Source organism: Pantherophis guttatus, chromosome 1 (genome assembly GCF_059756535.1).
Source record: "Pantherophis guttatus breed Tessera chromosome 1, ASM5975653v1, whole genome shotgun sequence".
Classification (NCBI taxonomy): Eukaryota; Metazoa; Chordata; class Lepidosauria; order Squamata; family Colubridae; genus Pantherophis; species Pantherophis guttatus.
In genome coordinates, this window is record NC_142063.1 from 345,607,547 (window position 1) to 345,624,581 (window position 17,035).

General features: G+C 45.9%; 2 protein-coding genes across 2 annotated transcripts in view; both read right to left on the minus strand.

The window, feature by feature from the left end:
- Positions 1–17,035, minus strand: part of SPATA22 (spermatogenesis associated 22) — a 117,922-nt gene that overhangs the window by 67,922 nt on the left and 32,965 nt on the right. The window lies entirely within an intron of this gene.
- The window catches only part of TRPV3 (transient receptor potential cation channel subfamily V member 3), an 86,313-nt gene that overhangs the window by 16,637 nt on the left and 52,641 nt on the right, over positions 1–17,035 (minus strand). The window contains exons 10-13 of the mRNA XM_087883470.1: positions 13,595–13,771; positions 7,730–7,891; positions 2,891–2,992; positions 34–107 (exon numbers count right to left, since the gene is read on the minus strand). Coding sequence (XP_087739596.1) covers positions 34–107; positions 2,891–2,992; positions 7,730–7,891; positions 13,595–13,771 — 515 coding nt within the window. The remainder of the gene's footprint in view (positions 1–33; positions 108–2,890; positions 2,993–7,729; positions 7,892–13,594; positions 13,772–17,035) is intronic.

Genomic DNA, 17,035 nt, shown 5'->3' on the forward strand with positions numbered 1-17,035 from the left:
GAGAGCAAAGCAAAGGCCAATCGCGTCACTTACAAGGCGAAATGGAACCAGGCGTCGGACAGAATCGTCTGCAGGTCGGACGGCCGTAGCAAGAAAATGGCTACACTCTGCAGGCGGAAATACACACAGGATACAACAGAGTCAGTTAAGGCACGTTAAAACGCACACCAGCCCGTTCTGCAGGTCGTCGTCGACTTACAACCATTCGTTGAGGGACCGTTCGAAGTTTACACCCGCGATTTCCACTAACGGTTCTCCTGAACCGGGTCTGAACCAGCTGAATACCACCTCTGCCGGGGTCACAGGTTCCCCTTTTGCGACCTTTTTGCCAGCAAAGTCCATGGGGTTCACTCCACAACCGTGTTACTAACTGAACAACTGCCCGTAACAACTGAGGCAAAGGAAGTCATAAAATGGGACAAAGCTCGGGTTCAATGTCTCACTTAACAACAAAAATGTTGGGCTTGGTTGCGGTTGTAAGTCGAGGAGACTTTGCAAGTACAAATATCACAATATCAAGGAACCTGCTAAACCGAAAGTGCCTGCTGCTGGTTTGTGGTATAGCCACTGGGGCAGTGATGGCAAACCTTTTTGCTGTCGCGTGCCAAAAACGGGGGTCGCGAGGGGGGGGTGTCGTGTACATGCGTGCCCACACCCATAATTCAATGTGCCCCCCCTGTGCATGCACGTGTGACCCCCCCCGCCCTCCCCTCACTTTTGGCACACGATGGCACAATGGGCCCAGTAGGCCCGTTTTTCGCTCTCCCCAGGCTCCAGAGCCTTTCTAGGAGCCTGGGGAGGCAAAAATGGCCTTGCCACTCCCTCGGAGGCCCTCCGGAGGCCGGAAATGGCCCGTTTCCCGACTTCCGGTCCCATTCAGCTGGAGCTCAACTAGGGCAATGCTCGGGTGCCCACTGATATGGCTCCGCGTGACAGCGCTGGGGTGAACACCCAAGCTCCATTGTGGTTTGCACCGTAAATCATGCTTAGCGAGTTGCGGGAATAAAGTCGTTTCAGGAGGCAGTGAGCTATCATTTGGGATAATTGGGAAATTGCATCAAAAAGCATTATTTGAACAAAGAACTATGTTTAAATGTTAAAATGCTATATTTTTAAGATTAAAGATAAGATTTAAATTTGATAAAGTAATAACAGAATAAGGATTTAATGAGTATCATGAAATATAAATATGTTTGAACTGTACTGAAATGTGTTATGAGTTATTAATGGAATTAAGATTTAAGGTGGGTTAATAGAAGGGTAATTGTTCTGATTAAGTAAATATGTGTTAATTTTTTTAAGATGGTATTAGTTGAATTTGTGATTTAAGATTAAGAGCCTTGGTAGTACAGTGGTCTAAAGCACCCTGGTATTAACACAGCTGCCTGCAATTACTGCAGGTTCGAATCTTACCAGGCTCAAGGTTGACTCAGCCTTCCATCCTTTCTAAGGTAGGTGAAATGAGGACCCAGTTTGTGGGGGCAATAAGCTGACTTTGTACAAATATACAAAAGGATGAAGGCTATTGCTTAACGCATTGTAAGCTGCCCTGAGTCTCCGGAGAAGGGCGGCATATAAATCAAAATTAAAAAAAAAAAAAGATTAAGAAATAAGTGTTATGGCAAAATAGAATAGTTAAAAATGACCAAAATTGAACAAATTGTTGACCGGATCAAAGCTCTGTTCTGATAGATACAGCCTGATAGTACAGTGGATTAAAGCACTGTTATTAACATCTGATGCTTGCAATTACTGCAGGTTCGAATCTCGCCAAGGCTCAAGGTTGACTCAGCCTTCCATCCTTTCTAAAGTAGGTAAAATGAGGACCCAGATTGTAGGGGCAATAAGCTGACTTTGTATAAATATACAAAAGTATGAAGGCTATTGCTTAACGCCCTGATTGTAGGCCGCCCTGAGTCCCCGGAGAAGGGCGGCATATAAATTAAAGCAAAAAAAAAAAGATGTAATTTGTATGTTTGGAAAAAAAATAAAAAAACTTTTTGCAAAAAAAAAAAAAAAAGAGGCAAACCCTCACAAAACTGTGTGGTTGAAACATGGGATGTACAGGTAGTCTCCGACTTATGGCCGTTCCTTTAGCGACCATTAAAAGTTACAATGGTATCATATGTGACAGTGTTGGCGTACCTTTTTGCCATCAAGTGCATGCCGGAAAACAGAAAATCAGCCACTCAGTGTGCGTGTGTGTGCCAGGAAGATGATCTTCCGGTTCCTGGCACACACATGAGCACTGGCCAACTGATCTTCCGGTTTCCGGCACTCCCGCGTGTGTGAAGATCAGCTGGCCGGCGCGCCAGAACCCAGAAGAGCAACGGGTGACAGCTCGCATGCCCAGACAGATGGCTCTGTGTGCCACTTCCACCATGTGTGCTATAGGTTCTCCATTACGGGTATATGATATCCTAGCTTAGTACTTACAAGGCAAAGGCTGGGCAGCACAAGGAATTGATGCAGGTAAGTGCAGAGTGCGCGTGGAGGCTCAGGGAGGGTGAAAAACGGGGCTACCAGAAGTTCGGGAAGGCCGGAAACAGGCCCGTTTCCAGCCTCCAGAGGGCCTCTGGTGCCTGGGGAGGCCGTTTTTGCTCTCCCGGAGGCTCAAGGAAAACCTCCCGAGCCCAGGGAGGGCAAAAACGCCTCGTGCCGTCGTGGTGCAGAAGGCCGACTAGGCCACGCCCACCATGGCCACGCCCACCCAGCTAAAATTTTTGGGATTTTAGCTGGGATGGGCGTGGGATGGGCTCCAGCACGAGTCCTAAATCTCAGAAGGTAAAACTTTTGGTCCCGATGACTGACCCAGATTAGATCCTGCAACATTATTCTGGGACACGTAGATTCGCTTTCATTCATGAGGAATATTCCTATCAGTGCTTACCTCTTTAATAGCAATAAACACGGCTCCCAAAATAACCATGACTTGTCCTGCCAACTGCAACCAATTCAGGTCCCCGATCAGTGCCAGAGGGTATGGTGGAGGCTAGAAAAAAATAAAAAAAATAAGAATAGAATAATCCTCATTTTATAACCGTTCATTTAGTGACAGTCCAAAGTTACGACAACGCTGAAAATAGTGGCTTATGATAGGCCCTTGCACTTATGACCATTCCAGCACCCTGTTCTGCCCCAGCTACGGACCCCAAAGAACACAGCACGCACAAAGTTTGTACAAAACTTAAATTTACTAAAATAACTCAGTCCTCTCCAAACAAAGGCTGTTAATAAACTTCCTTAACAGCCTACAAGAAACCAAAGATAAAGTAATCACAATCTTACTAAGGTTGGCCGAAAGCCCAGAAGCAATTTGCAGAGAAACCAGACACGAAGGAGAGTGAACGAAGTTGTTCCCTGCAAATTGCCTCAGTCGGCATTCCTCCTTAAATAGGCTTGGGGAGAGGCCAATTAACCCCAAGCCTTACTCTCGAGGAGACCTCCTCCTGAGGAGTCACTCCTGCCTTTTGGTAGCTCTGTGCATCGAGAAGAGGCTCCTCCTCTTCTTCCTCTTCACTTATGGGAGCTTCTGGAGGTTGTGAAGGCCCTGGCTGAATCCCTGCCTCTGGCACCATATCTTCTCCAGCCTCCTCATTGTCTGACTCGGGTGCCAGCTGCACAGGCTGCTGGCGCAGCACCACACCAGCCTCCTTGCTGTTGGAATCTGCTACAATTCGCACAGGCCGCTGACGGGCCACAATACTCCCACACCATCATGTGATCCAAATTTGGGCACTGGGCAACCACCATGGAGAGGCAGTCCTCGACGTACGATGGTTAACTTAGTGACCGTTCGAAACAGCACTGAAAAAAGCGACTTAGGACCGTTTTTCACCCTTACGACCGTTGCAGGATCCCCACGGTCACGTGACTTACATTCGGATGCTTGACAACTGACTCACATTTACGACGTGTTGCATAGTCCCCAGGTTACGTGATCCCCTTTTGCGACCTTCTAACAAGCCAAGTCCAATGGGCAAGCCAGATTCACTTCACAACCGTATTGCTAACTGAACAACCGCAGTGATTCACTTAACAACCATGGCAAAAAAAGTTGTAAACTGGGGCAAACCTCGCTTAACAAATTTCTCTCTTAGCAACAGAAATGTTGGGCTCCATTGTGGGCGTAAGCCAAAAAAGCTAATACAGACTTTGGTTGTGTAAACAGAGGCATAGAATCAAAATCAGGTGAAGTATTAGCACCGCTTTGTAAAGTCTTAGTAAGGCCACACCTGGAATATTTGCATCCAGTTTTGGTCCCCACATTATAAAAAAAAAAGATGTTGAGACTTTGGAAAAAGTGCAGAGAAGAGCAATTAGGATGATTAAAGGCCTGGAGACTAAAACATACGAAGAACGGTTGCAGGATTTGGGTTTGGCTAATCCAGGGGTCAGCAACCTGCGGCTCTGGAGCTGCATGTGGCTCTTTCACCCCTCTGCTGCGGCTCCCTGTCGCTCAAAATATGCGTCACAACCGCCAATCTACGACACCCGCCTGGCACGCGATTTATTGAGCTTTTCAACCGCCGGTAGGCCAACCATAGATAAATCCAAGAAAAGAAAAGTTTCGGAAGAAAACAGAACGTTTAATTCCAAACAAAATTTGCTAGTTTTGTGGCTGCTCAAGAAACAGTCAGGCACGGGAAGAGTTTTGTGGCTCCCGGTGTTTTCTTTTCTGTGGGAAACGGGTCCAAATGGCTCTTTGAGTGTTTAAGGTTGCAGACCCCTGGCCTAGTCTAAAGAAAGTAAGGACTCGGGGGGGGGGGGACATGATAGTGTTATGGAATGAAAGACTGAAAAACAGTCCTGGGTCAGCCAGATACAGTTTATTGCGCAGGTTCAGAGCCAGATTTGTACCTGAAATTCTGAACCCCGGAAAGCTCCGATACAACTGCTTATATATGTTTCCAAGACAAAGGGTTTGGTGAGCACATGCATTTTTCCATCTATGGTTAACATACACTTGTTATATGATAATTGACACTTCCTAATTACTAACCCATTATTGTCTAGTTTATAAGATTATCTTTAGCTAGACAACCTTCCTTAGTTCTGTAATTACTAATACGGGAGATTTATTGCCGTCCTTAGGTAATAAGTAACTCTTTGTAACCTACATGTCCTTGTGTCTTTGACAGTGAGGCCACTCAGATGTTTTCCATATGGCTGTCCTTCCGTGACAGCTAGGCCTCATCAGAAGATACATTACCAATAATGGGATTTAGCTGATTTTTAATATAATCTCCAAACAAGCACATTTCTCCCTTATAATAATGTGAATAGAGAGGGTCCTTTAGTGTTCATGTAACTGATCCTGTATGATTCCTATTTTATTCACATTAATAGCAGCATTCCAATATTTGAGGGACTGCCCCAAAGAAGAGGAGGGGGTCAACCTATTCTCCAAAGCACCTGAAGGGAAAACAAGAAACAATGGATGGAAACTCATCACGGAGAGAAGCAACCTGGAACTAAGGAGAAACTTCCTAACAGCGAGGGCAATTAACCAGTGGAACAGCCTGCCACCAGAAGTTGTGGATGCTTCATATCAATGGAGGTTTTTAAGAAGAGACTGGACAATCACTTCTCTGAAATGATATAGAGTCTCCTGCTTGAGTAGGGGGCTGGACTAGAAGACCTCCAAGGTCCCTTCCAGTTCTATTCTGATTCGGACTACCTGTATTTATAATCCTTGCCGCATCCCGGGATTACGTGATTTGCCATTTGCAGCTTTCCCACCTGGCTTCCAACCAGCAAAGTCAGTGGAGGAATCAGGATTCGCTTAACAACCCCGTGATTCAGTGGTGTAATCTGAACCAGTTTACTACCGGTTCGCTGGCTGCGCATGTGCGCCATGCGCCAAATGTGAGCTGCGCGCACACATGCGCAGTGCACACCAAAAGGAGGCTTTGGAAGGTATGTAGAACAGTGCGGGGGGGTGTGATCAGCTGTGGCATGCGCGGGAACCTTTTAAAAAACTTTTTAAAAGCATTTTTTTACTACCGGTTTGGGCGAATAGGTAGTAAAAAATGCTTTTAAAAAGTTTTTAAAAGGCTCTGGAGATCGTGCGGCACAGCTGTGATCGTTGGAGTCTTTTTTTTACTTTTTTAAAGCATTTTTTACTACCTATTTGCCCAAACCGGTAGTAAAAAAAATGCCTAAAACGTAAAAAAAAAGTTCCGACGATCAGCTGTGTGATGCGCGATCATCGAAACTTTTTTTTTTTCATTTTTTACTACCGGTTCGGGCAAACCAGCCCAAACCCGTTGCATTTCACCCCTGCCGTGATTCACTTAACAACGGCAGCCATTCACTCAGCAACCATGCCAGACAAGAGGTCGTCAAAGCAGGCGCAACTCACTCAACAACCACCTCGCTTAGCCATGGGAATTCTGCCGTAAGTTCTTAAGGAACTACCTATAGAAGAGAGTTATGAAAGATGTCCCAGAAGGGGATCCATTCAGTGGTGGTATTGAACCGGTTCGGTCCGGTTCGAGCGAAACGATAGTGGCGACCTGCGGATGGGCCTGTTGTGGCCCGTCAGCGGCCTGTGCAGTTAGTAGCTGATTCCGACAGCGAGGAGGCTGGTGTGGTGCTGCGCCAGCAGTCTGTGCAGCTGGCACCCGATTCGGACAATGAAGAGGCTGGAAAAGATGTGGTGCCAGAGGTGGGGATTCAGCCAGGGCCTTCAGAACCTCCAGAAGCTTCCATAGGTGAAGAGGAAGAAGAGGAGGAGCCTCTTCTCGATGCACGGGCGCACAGAGCTGCCAAAAGGCAGGAGTGGCTCCTCAGGAGGAGGTCTCCTCGAGAGTAACGCTTGGGGCTAATTGGCCACTCCCCCAGCCTATTTAAGGAAGGACGACAACTGAGGCAACTTGCAGGAAACAACTTCGTTCATATTCCTTTGCGTCTTGATTTCAGAAAACATTTGATTCGGCTCTTGTTTCTCTCTTATCAGTTTTCCTGCAAATTGCTTCTGGGCATTCTGCCAACCACAGTAAGATGATGGTTATCTGAAAGACTGTGCCTCAGAACTGAGTTATTATTCTTTGAATTCTTGTCGGCTGTTAACGAAGTTAAATTAACAGCCCTTGTTTAGAAAAGACTGTGTCAGACTGCGGTGCTATCTCAAAATGAATTTCCAAACTGCCAATCTTTAAGGAAATCTTTCTTTAATTGAGCTCAGCCACCGGATCATGACTCCGCGTGGACAAGACTGACCTTTTGCCTCCCAATCCCTCCCTTTCCGATCCCCAAATCTCTGCTTCTCATTGGCTGTCTTCCAAGTCATTCTTCAGACTTCTTTTCCTCGTCATTTCCCAGGAATGTGCCCCCTCCCCTCATTTCCACGACAACCGGGCTTCAAAGGGATTTAGCAGGCAAAAGTTTCAGAGTTTATCTCTCGCTCTCCTCTGCTCTCTCTCTATGCCAGCGTTGAAACGCTGACAGACTGATTTATTGTACTTGTGTTCGAACAAAACTACTAAGAAAGCTCATTAGTAGTCTTTAATTAGTAAATTAAGGTTTGTATGGACTTGGTGTGTGCTGCGTTCTTTGGGGTCCGTAGCTGGGGCAGAACAGGGCCTGCCTACCTGCCCCAGTGCTATGCCATCCTATTTAACCACGTTTTCTAAGCATTTTCGGTGCGCGGTGAACCGTTGGTAGACTTATATGAAACCCACCTCTAGATCCAGCCTACCAAGAATAAAAAGGATGGAAGGCCTACCTGCTTCGTGTGAGGCCTGTAGTAGGAGATCAACGTCAAAATGAGGTTGTAGACGAAGTAGAGGCAACAGGAAAGGAAGAAGACGTGTCGTGCGAATCTTTTCCATTTCATCCGGAGTAAGGAATGAAGCGGTTCAAGAGCCAGCATTTCGTGACGTTTCTGCTTTAGTGGGGGGAAAAAAAAAACCAGATTAAAAGGAAGAGAAAGAGCATCTCTTCAGGTTAATCCAAGCAAAATACCCTGTTTCCCCTAAAATAAGACATCCCCTGAAAATAAGCCCTCCCCGTTAAACACATGAGCAGCCGCTGATCCCCGCCATTTCCTCCGGTTTCCTCCATGCGCCCCAAAATAATTTTATTTATTTATTTATTTTATTGGATTTATATACTGCCTTTCTCCCGAAGGACTCAGGGCGGTGAACAGCCACAGAATAAAACACATAAATACAAAAATTTAAAATAGAATAAAAAACGAATTAAATAATTTGGCTGAAACAAATTTAAAATACCCAATAATTTAAAAACAAATTAAAATTTACATTTAAAAAGGGGAGAAGATTTAGGCCAGGCCAGTTTGATGAAATAAGAGAGTCTTGAGCGCGCGACGGAAGGTGCGCAGATCCGGGATCCTCCGTATCTCCGGGGGGAGCTCGTTCCAGATCGTAGGTGCCCCCACAGAGAAGGCTCTCCCCCTAGGGGCCGCCAGTCGACATTGTTTGGCTGACGGCACCCGGAGGAGTCCCTCTCTATGGGAGCGTACTGGCCGGTGGGAGGCTATTGGTGGTAGCAGGCGGTCCCGTAGATAACCAGGTCCTAAGCCATGGAGCGCTTTAAAGGTGATAACCAAAAACTTGAAGCGCACCCGGAAGACCACCGGGAGCCAGTGCAGGTCGCGCAGGAGAGGTGTTACATGGGAACTCCACGTCGCTCCCATAACCACCCGCGCGGCCGCACTCTGCGCCAGTTGGAGCCTCTGAGTGCACCTCAAGGGGAGCCCCATGTAGAGAGTGTTACAATAGTCCAGACAATAGTACAATACTCCAAATAATAAGACCTCCCTGAAAATAAGGCCAAGCGCTTATTTCGGGGTTCAAAAAAATATAAGACGGGGTCTTATTTTTGGAGAAACATGGTAATAGGTTAATTAAGCTAGGCTCAATTAATCCATCAATACAGCTAGTCCTCTACAGTAGTGGCCAAAATTGTGGAAATCTTTTGGGGAAAGGGGGAGGGCCTTCTCTGTGGGAGCCCCAGTCCTGTGGAATGAACTGCCCCCAGAAATACGTAAGATCTCCGACCTCCGGGTGTTTCGTTGCGCATTGAAGATCCCCGCCAGGCTGGGCTATCAACATAATAATTTTAATTGGTGCATTTTAAATTTTTGGGGTTTTAATCCGGCCAAATTTATTTAATTATTTTAATTTTTAATCATTGTTGTGTCTTGTGTTTTTAAACTGGCTGTACACCGCCCTGAGTCCTTCGGGAGAAGGGCGGTATAGAAATAAAATTATTATTATTATTATTATTATTATTATTATTATTATTATTATTATTATTATTATTATTATTATTTATTGGTTAATCTTTAGTGAGATTTACAGCCTTTGAGGCTGGTTAATAGCTCAGCAGCTCGAGTCCTAACCAAGGACCTAGGAACTGTTAAGGTATCGTCGGAGGATGTAAGCTGTTCCGAGTAAGGTGGTTTTTTGTAGAGTCAAAATGTTCAAGTCCGGCAAATTTAGGATTTCTAAATAGCGGGGTAGCCCTTTGGGTATTGCTCCAAGGGCTCCAATTACAATCGGGACAACACACGATTTCTTTTTCCACAGTCGCTCAACTTCAATTTGTAAGTCCCGGTACTTTGTGATTTTTTCTTGCTGCTTATCTTCAATTCGTGCATCACCAGGTATTGCAATGTCAATTATTATTATTATTATTATTATTATTATTATTATTATTATTATTATTATTATTTTCTAAAACTAGCTAATAACACTACTTTTTTTTTATTTTTTATTTTGGAGTAGTACCATAAAATTATATGTCAATGGAAAGATAATTGAATCAGGGATGTAATGCAATAGCTTTTAGGAAGTATTTGCTATTAGAATAGCAGTTACAGTATAAAGAAGAAAAGTGAAACACGTAGAAAAAACAAGATCTGCAAAAATTATCACCATAGAAAAAAAAACGAGATATACAAAAATTATCACCATAGAAAAAAAAACGAGATCTGCAAAAATTATCACCATAGAAAAAAAAACGAGATATACAAAAATGATCCCCATGTCAGCGAATCCTGAGTTGGGTCACCTTCAGCATGAATGATGGCCTTACAACGTCTTCCCATGGAGTGAACCAACAAGTCTTTGAGTTCCGCAGCTGTTATCATGTGAAACCAAGATTGAAGGATGGCTTCTATTAAACTGGGTTTTATTGCTGGGTCACTTCTGACTAACCAGTTTCTTTAGTCAGCTCCCTAGATTTTCAATTGGGTTAAGAAGGTCTGGGCTACTCCCAGGCCATTCCAGCAGTGGAATAGGATTACCTTGAAACTCCCCCCCAAAAAAGTGGTGTTATTAGCCATCAAACCTCAAATATACAACTTTTCCCAAAAGGCTTCCACAATTTTGGCCATGGCTGTACAACAGTTCATTTAGTGGCCATTCAAAGTTATAACGGCACTGAAAAAGGTGACTTGGGACCATTTTTCACACTTACGACCGTCGTAGCATCCCCATGCTCACGTGATTTACATTCGGATGCTTGGCAACTGACTCACAGTTATGACGGTGGTGGCGTCCCCGGGTTACGAGATCCCCTTTTGCGACCTTCTGACGAGCGAAGTCAAGGGGGAAACCCCGATTCGCTTAACAACCGTATTACAAACTGAACAAGTGCAGTGATATTCCGTTAACCACCACGGCAAGAAAGGTTGCAAAATGAGCCAAAACGCACTTCACAATTCTTGCTTAACAACCGTGACACTAATTTAACGACGGCAGCAATTCACTGAACAAATGTGGTAAGTCGTAAAACGGGGCAAAACTCTCTTAGCAACTGTCTCACTAAGCAACAGAAATTCTGGGCTCAGTCGTGGTTGTAAGTTGAGGATTACCTGTAGTTTTATATATTTGTATTATTTCTATATATTTCTACATATATTTTCTGTTTCTATTTATTTCCATTATTTTTATATATATTTCTATTTCTATTTATTTTTATATATATTTCTATTTCTATTTATTTATATATATATTTCTATTTCTATTTATTTCTATTTCTTTTTTTATTTTTAAGCCTGACTCCCCGTTAGGGGCAAAATTCACTTAACAACTGTTTTGCTTAGCATAAAAAACTTTTAGCCTCAATTGTCGTCATAAGTCAAGGACTACTGCAAATAATTGCATTTCCTGTCCAAACTACAAAGTCAGTTTAGTCAGCAAATGGCACAATTTATGCTAGAAATTCAAAAACCTGGGGGCCGAAGAAGGTGTCTCAAATGAATGAGGACATCAGCAGTGGCACTGAATTTTTCAGCCCGCCCACCCTGGTAAATAAACCAGAGTTAAACTAAGTTTTACAGGAGAAGTGAGGCTTCAAGAGGGATGCTGTATTTGCTGTCTTACAGATTTGGACCCCTCCCTTCCAGTAGTGGAATTCAAATTTTTTTACTACCGGTTCTGTGGGTGTGGCTTGGTGGTTGTGGCAGGGGAAGGATACTGCAAAATCCCCATTCCCTCCCCACTCCAGGGGAAGGATACTGCAAAATCCCCATTCCCTCACCACTCCAGGGGAAGGATACTGCAAAATCCCCATTCCCTCCCACTCCAGGGGAAGGATACTGCAAAATCCCCATTCCCACCCCACTCCTGTGGGAAGGATACTGCAAAATCCCCATTCCCTCCCCACTCCAGGGGAAGGATATTGCAAAATCCCCATTCCCACCCCACTCTGGGGCCAGCTAGAGATGGTATTTGCCGGTTCTCTGAACTACTCAAAATTTCCGCTCCCGGTTCTCCAGAACCTGTCAGAACCTGCTGAATAGCACCCCTGCTCCCTTCTGATGCTCCTGGGACGTTTCCAAGATTTTTGGAAACCTTCAAGAAAGAATGGTTGTTTTGCTTCTGTCCCCACTATCAGCTGGACCAAAAGCCACGACATTTTTTTTTAAGAGGTCTTCTCCCCAGGAATAAAACTGTCAAGCCACGATTGAATTGGATGAACGCGGCATAAATATATATATAACTTTTGGCATTTGTATTCAGGAAACTCAGTTCAAGATAGCAACGAGGCAGGACGGGTGGAAAGGAGGGAGACCAGGTCAGGAAACAGACCCACCAAAAGAAAAATAAATAAATAAATAAAACCAATTAATCCTTGATTTACAACAGTTTTTTTCAGTGACCGTCAGAAGTTGCAACAGCCCTGGAAATAGTGACTGATGGCTGTTTTCACACTTATGGCCATTGTAGCATTTCCCCCATGGTCACGTGATCAAAATTCAGACTCTCGGAAACTGACTCATATTTATGACGGTTGCAGTGTCCCGGGTTTATGCGATTCCCCGTTTGCGACCTTCTGACAAGTATAGTCAATGGGGAAGCCTGATTCGCTTAACAACCCTGTTCCTAACTTAACAACTGCAGTGATTCACTTAACAACAGTGGCAACAAAGGTTGTAAAATGGGGCACACTCACTTAACAAATTTCTCACTCAGCGAGCCATATTCACTTAACGGCCTAACACCTGCAGGGATTCGCTTAACAACCCTGGCAAAAAGGTTGCAAAATTGTGTGGATCACATGAAAGCAATGGAAATGTTAGCTCAATGTTGGTTGTAAATCGAGGACTACCTGTAAATCCCTTGATTAAAGGCAGCTGGCTGCAGCCTGATTTAATAGTTCCCTTTGTTCCTGAGCCATCTTCCCTTTACTGGAAACAAGATCAGATCTCCAGCTCTTGTGTGATATTTCTCTGGTTTCCATTTGTGAAATGCTGACATTTGGACCGGCTAGGAACCCTGACCAGGATCTCAGAACTTGGGACTGGTTTTTGATTATTCTTCCATGTGCATCTATTAAACATATAGCCATTTATTGTAAGCCTCTTTCAGACAACCTTAACATAAAATGTTAAAGCTTAACATAACATTTTTTAAAAGCATTTTTAACTGGTTTGTCATTTTAAATTGGGGGCCAAATTAATATATATCCTTTTAATTGTTTTTAATGTTTGTATTGTATGTTTTTAGCTGGCTGTACACCGCCCTGAGAGTCCCTCGGGAGAAGGTGCGGTATATAAATTCGAAATAAAAAAACAAACAAAACTATTTTGCATTCGTTGTCTGTGGCAATTTCCCAATTCTGGGAGGTGAAGTGATTTTGTGATTTTTAATTTTTGGGCCAAATTTATATATATTTTAATTGTTTTTTAATATTTGTATTTCATGTTCTTCATTCTGGCTGTACACCGCCCTGAGTCCTCAGGGAGAAGGGCGGTATATAAATTGGAAATAAAATAAAAAAATAAAATAAAAGTCCACACATTTGAAATTTGCTAAGGTTGAGAAACATTGGCTCAGGCTTTTAATAGCGGTATGCCTGAAATTCAATCCTAAATACCTCCCGCAAACGAGAAAATGTATCAAACAGGAGCATGAGAAATGTGTTGTATCAATCCTTATCGCCACTAATGAAAAGAGAGAGAGAGAAAAAGTGTGTGTGTGTGTGTGAGAGAGAGAGAGACAGACAGAGACAGAGAAAAACAGAGTGAGAGAAAGAAAGAGAGAGAGAGAGAGAGAGAGAGAGACCTTGAAAAATGGAAGCACAGTTGCTTTGAAAACACTCTGACCCAAGGACTTACCCCGATATTTGTATTATAGACAATGATATCCAGTAGTGAGTTTTCGCAAGTGGTGTCCAATTCTGTGAGGTCATAAAGGGAGGACTGGACGGGGCCATAAGCCCAATCGGTGAACTTCCTGGAAAGGCTGCGGATGGGTTTCTCTTTGATTTCTCTGCTGAGAATGTACTTCAGAATCTAAAATGATCCAAGTCAAGAAGAGAACAAGTTAAGAGTCCAGACTGCGTAAAGACAAGGAAGGGAGGGCCTCAAAGTCCCTTCAAAGACTTAGCCGGGACTACCATCAACTCCCCAGAATCCCCCAGCCAGCATGCTTTAAGAGGGGTGGACTTCCACTCCCAGAATTCCCCAGCCAGCCTGCTTTAAGAGGGGAGGACTTCCACTCCCAGAATTCCCCAGCCAGCCATGCTTTAAGAGGGGTGGACTTCCACTCCCAGAATTCCCCAGCCAGCATGCTTTAAGAGGGGTGGACTTCCACTCCCAGAATTCCCCAGCCAGCCTGCTTTAAGAGGGGTGGACTTCCACTCCCAGAATTCCCCAGCCAGCATGCTTTAAGAGGGGTGGTCATCCACTCCCAGAATTCCCCAGCCTGCATGCTTTAAAATGGGTAGACTTCCACTCCCAGAATTCCCCAGCCAGCATGCTTTAAGAGGGGTGGACTTCCACTCCCAGAATTCCCCAGCCAGCCTGCTTTAAGAGGGGTGGACTTCCACTCCCAGAATTCCCCAGCCAGCCTGCTTTAAGAGGGGTGGACTTCCACTCCCAGAATCCCCCATCCAGCATGCTTTAAGAGGGGTGGACTTCCACTCCCAGAATTCCCCAGTCTGCATGCTTTAAAATGGGTAGACTTCCACTCCCAGAATTCCCCAGCCAGCCATGCTTTAAGAGGGGTGGACTTCCACTCCCAGAATTCCCCAGCCAGCATGCTTTAAGAGGGGTGGACTTCCACTCCCAGAATTCCCCAGCCAGCCTGCTTTAAGAGGGGTGGACTTCCACTCCCAGAATCCCCCATCCAGCATGCTTTAAGAGGGGTGGTCATCCACTCCCAGAATTCCCCAGCCTGCATGCTTTAAAATGGGTAGACTTCCACTCCCAGAATTCCCCAGCCAGCATGCTTTAAGAGGGGTGGACTTCCACTCCCAGAATTCCCCAGCCAGCCTGCTTTAAGAGGGGTGGACTTCCACTCCCAGAATTCCCCAGCCAGCCTGCTTTAAGAGGGGAGGACTTCCACTCCCAGAATTCCCCAGCCAGCCATGCTTTAAGAGGGGTGGACTTCCACTCCCAGAATTCCCCAGCCAGCATGCTTTAAGAGGGGTGGACTTCCACTCCCAGAATTCCCCAGCCAGCCTGCTTTAAGAGGGGTGGACTTCCACTCCCAGAATTCCCCAGCCTGCATGCTTTAAAATGGGTAGACTTCCACTCCCAGAATTCCCCAGTCAGCATGCTTTAAGAGGGGTGGACTTCCACTCCCAGAATCCCCCAGCCAGCATGCTTTAAGAGGGGTGGACTTCCACTCCCAGAATTCCCCAGCCAGCATGCTTTAAGAGGGGTGGTCTTCCACTCCCAGAATTCCCCAGCCTGCATGCTTTAAAATGGGTAGACTTCCACTCCCAGAATTCCCCAGCCAGCATGCTTTAAGAGGGGTGGACTTCCACTCCCAGAATTCCCCAGCCAGCATGCTTTAAGAGGGGTGGTCTTCCACTCCCAGAATTCCCCAGCCAGCATGCTTTAAGATGGGTAGACTTCCACTCCCAGAATTCCCCAGCCAGCCTGCTTTAAGAGGGGTGGTCTTCCACTCCCAGAATTCCCCAGCCAGCCTGCTTTAAGAGGGGTGGTCTTCCACTCCCAGAATTCCCCAGCCAGCATGCTTTAAGAGGGGTGGGCTTCCACTCCCAGAATTCCCCAGCCAGCAATGCTTTAAGAGGGGTGGGCTTCCACTCCCAGAATTCCCCAGCCAGCATGCTTTAAGAGGGGTGGTCTTCCACTCCCAGAATTCCCCAGCCAGCAATGCTTTAAGAGGGGTGGGCTTCCACTCCCAGAATTCCCCAGCCAGCCTGCTTTAAGAGGGATGGTCTTCCACTCCCAGAATTCCCCAGCCAGCATGCTTTAAGAGGGGTGGTCTTCCACTCCCAGAATTCCCCAGCCAGCATGCTTTAAGATGGGTAGACTTCAACTCGGTTGAAGTCTACTGTTACTTCTCGGTTGGACTACTGTAACACCCTCTACATGGGGCTGCCCTTGGGGTGCACCCGGAGGCTACAGCTAGTCCAGGATGCGGCCGCGCGGGTTATTACGGGGGCTTTTCGTTAATCCCGTGTGACACCTCTCCTGCGCGAGCTGCACTGGCTACCGGTGGTCCTTCAGGTCCGTTTCAAGGTGCTGGTGCTCACTTATAAAGCCCTACATGGCTTAGGCCCAGGGTACTTGCAGGATCATCTCCTGCCGTCCTCCCATCGTCCCGTGCGCTCCCACACAGCGGGCCTCCTCAGGGTGCCGTCAGCCAGACAATGTCGGCTGGCGGCCCCCAGGGGGAGGGCCTTCTCTGTGGGAGCGCCGACTCTCTGGAACGGTTTGCCCACCGGGCTGTTGTGGCTCCGTTACTTGAGCCTGTGTCATCGGCAGGAGAGGACTCCGAGAGTGAAGGAGAGGAGCTGGCAAGGCCTCCCTCTCCAGGACCCTCCTCTCTGGCAATGCCTTCGGTGTCCGCCGAAGGGCAAGAGATAGGGCCGGGGCCAAGCACGTCCACGCAGCCACAGGTGGACAGTGATGAGGGTAATGAGTCTTGGCTGGATCCTCGGCAGCGTCGCAGAGATAAGCGCGCACAACAGAAGAAGAGGCGTGCCAGAGATTAAGCTGAGTCACTGGACCACACCCCACAGGGTATAAAAGGGGGGTGAGGTGGCCATTCAGACTCTGTGACGGACAAAACTAACTACTATCGAGTCACATTGCATCTTTGGAAACAACATTATCTCCCTTGGATTTATTTTATGAACTTGACAATTCGTGAACTGTGTGTATTTTGTTTATGAGTAAAGTTCTTGGCAAGCAGCTACTGAGTTGCTGCCAAGCTTCTTATCGGAAGAATTGGTTGTCTGCCAGTTTATTTAACCCCCGGCTGTCTGTTTGTGTGCGTGTGTGAGACGGGGACCAAACACGGGTTTAGGACAGCCCCCGACCTCCTCTCCTTCCACCGCGAACTCAAGACGGGGCTGTTTTATCAAATGGGCTGATCCGTTGGGGGATTTTACATTGAAATAATTTTAATTGGATTTTAATTTTTATGTAATTTTCAAATTGTTGAATGTTTTCTTTGTAAGCCGCCCTGAGTCCTTCGGGAGAAGGACGGCATATAAATTACATGAATAAATTAATAAATAAATAAACTCCCAGAATTCCCCAGCTAGCCTTGTACGCAGACTAATAGTCAAAATCCAGTCC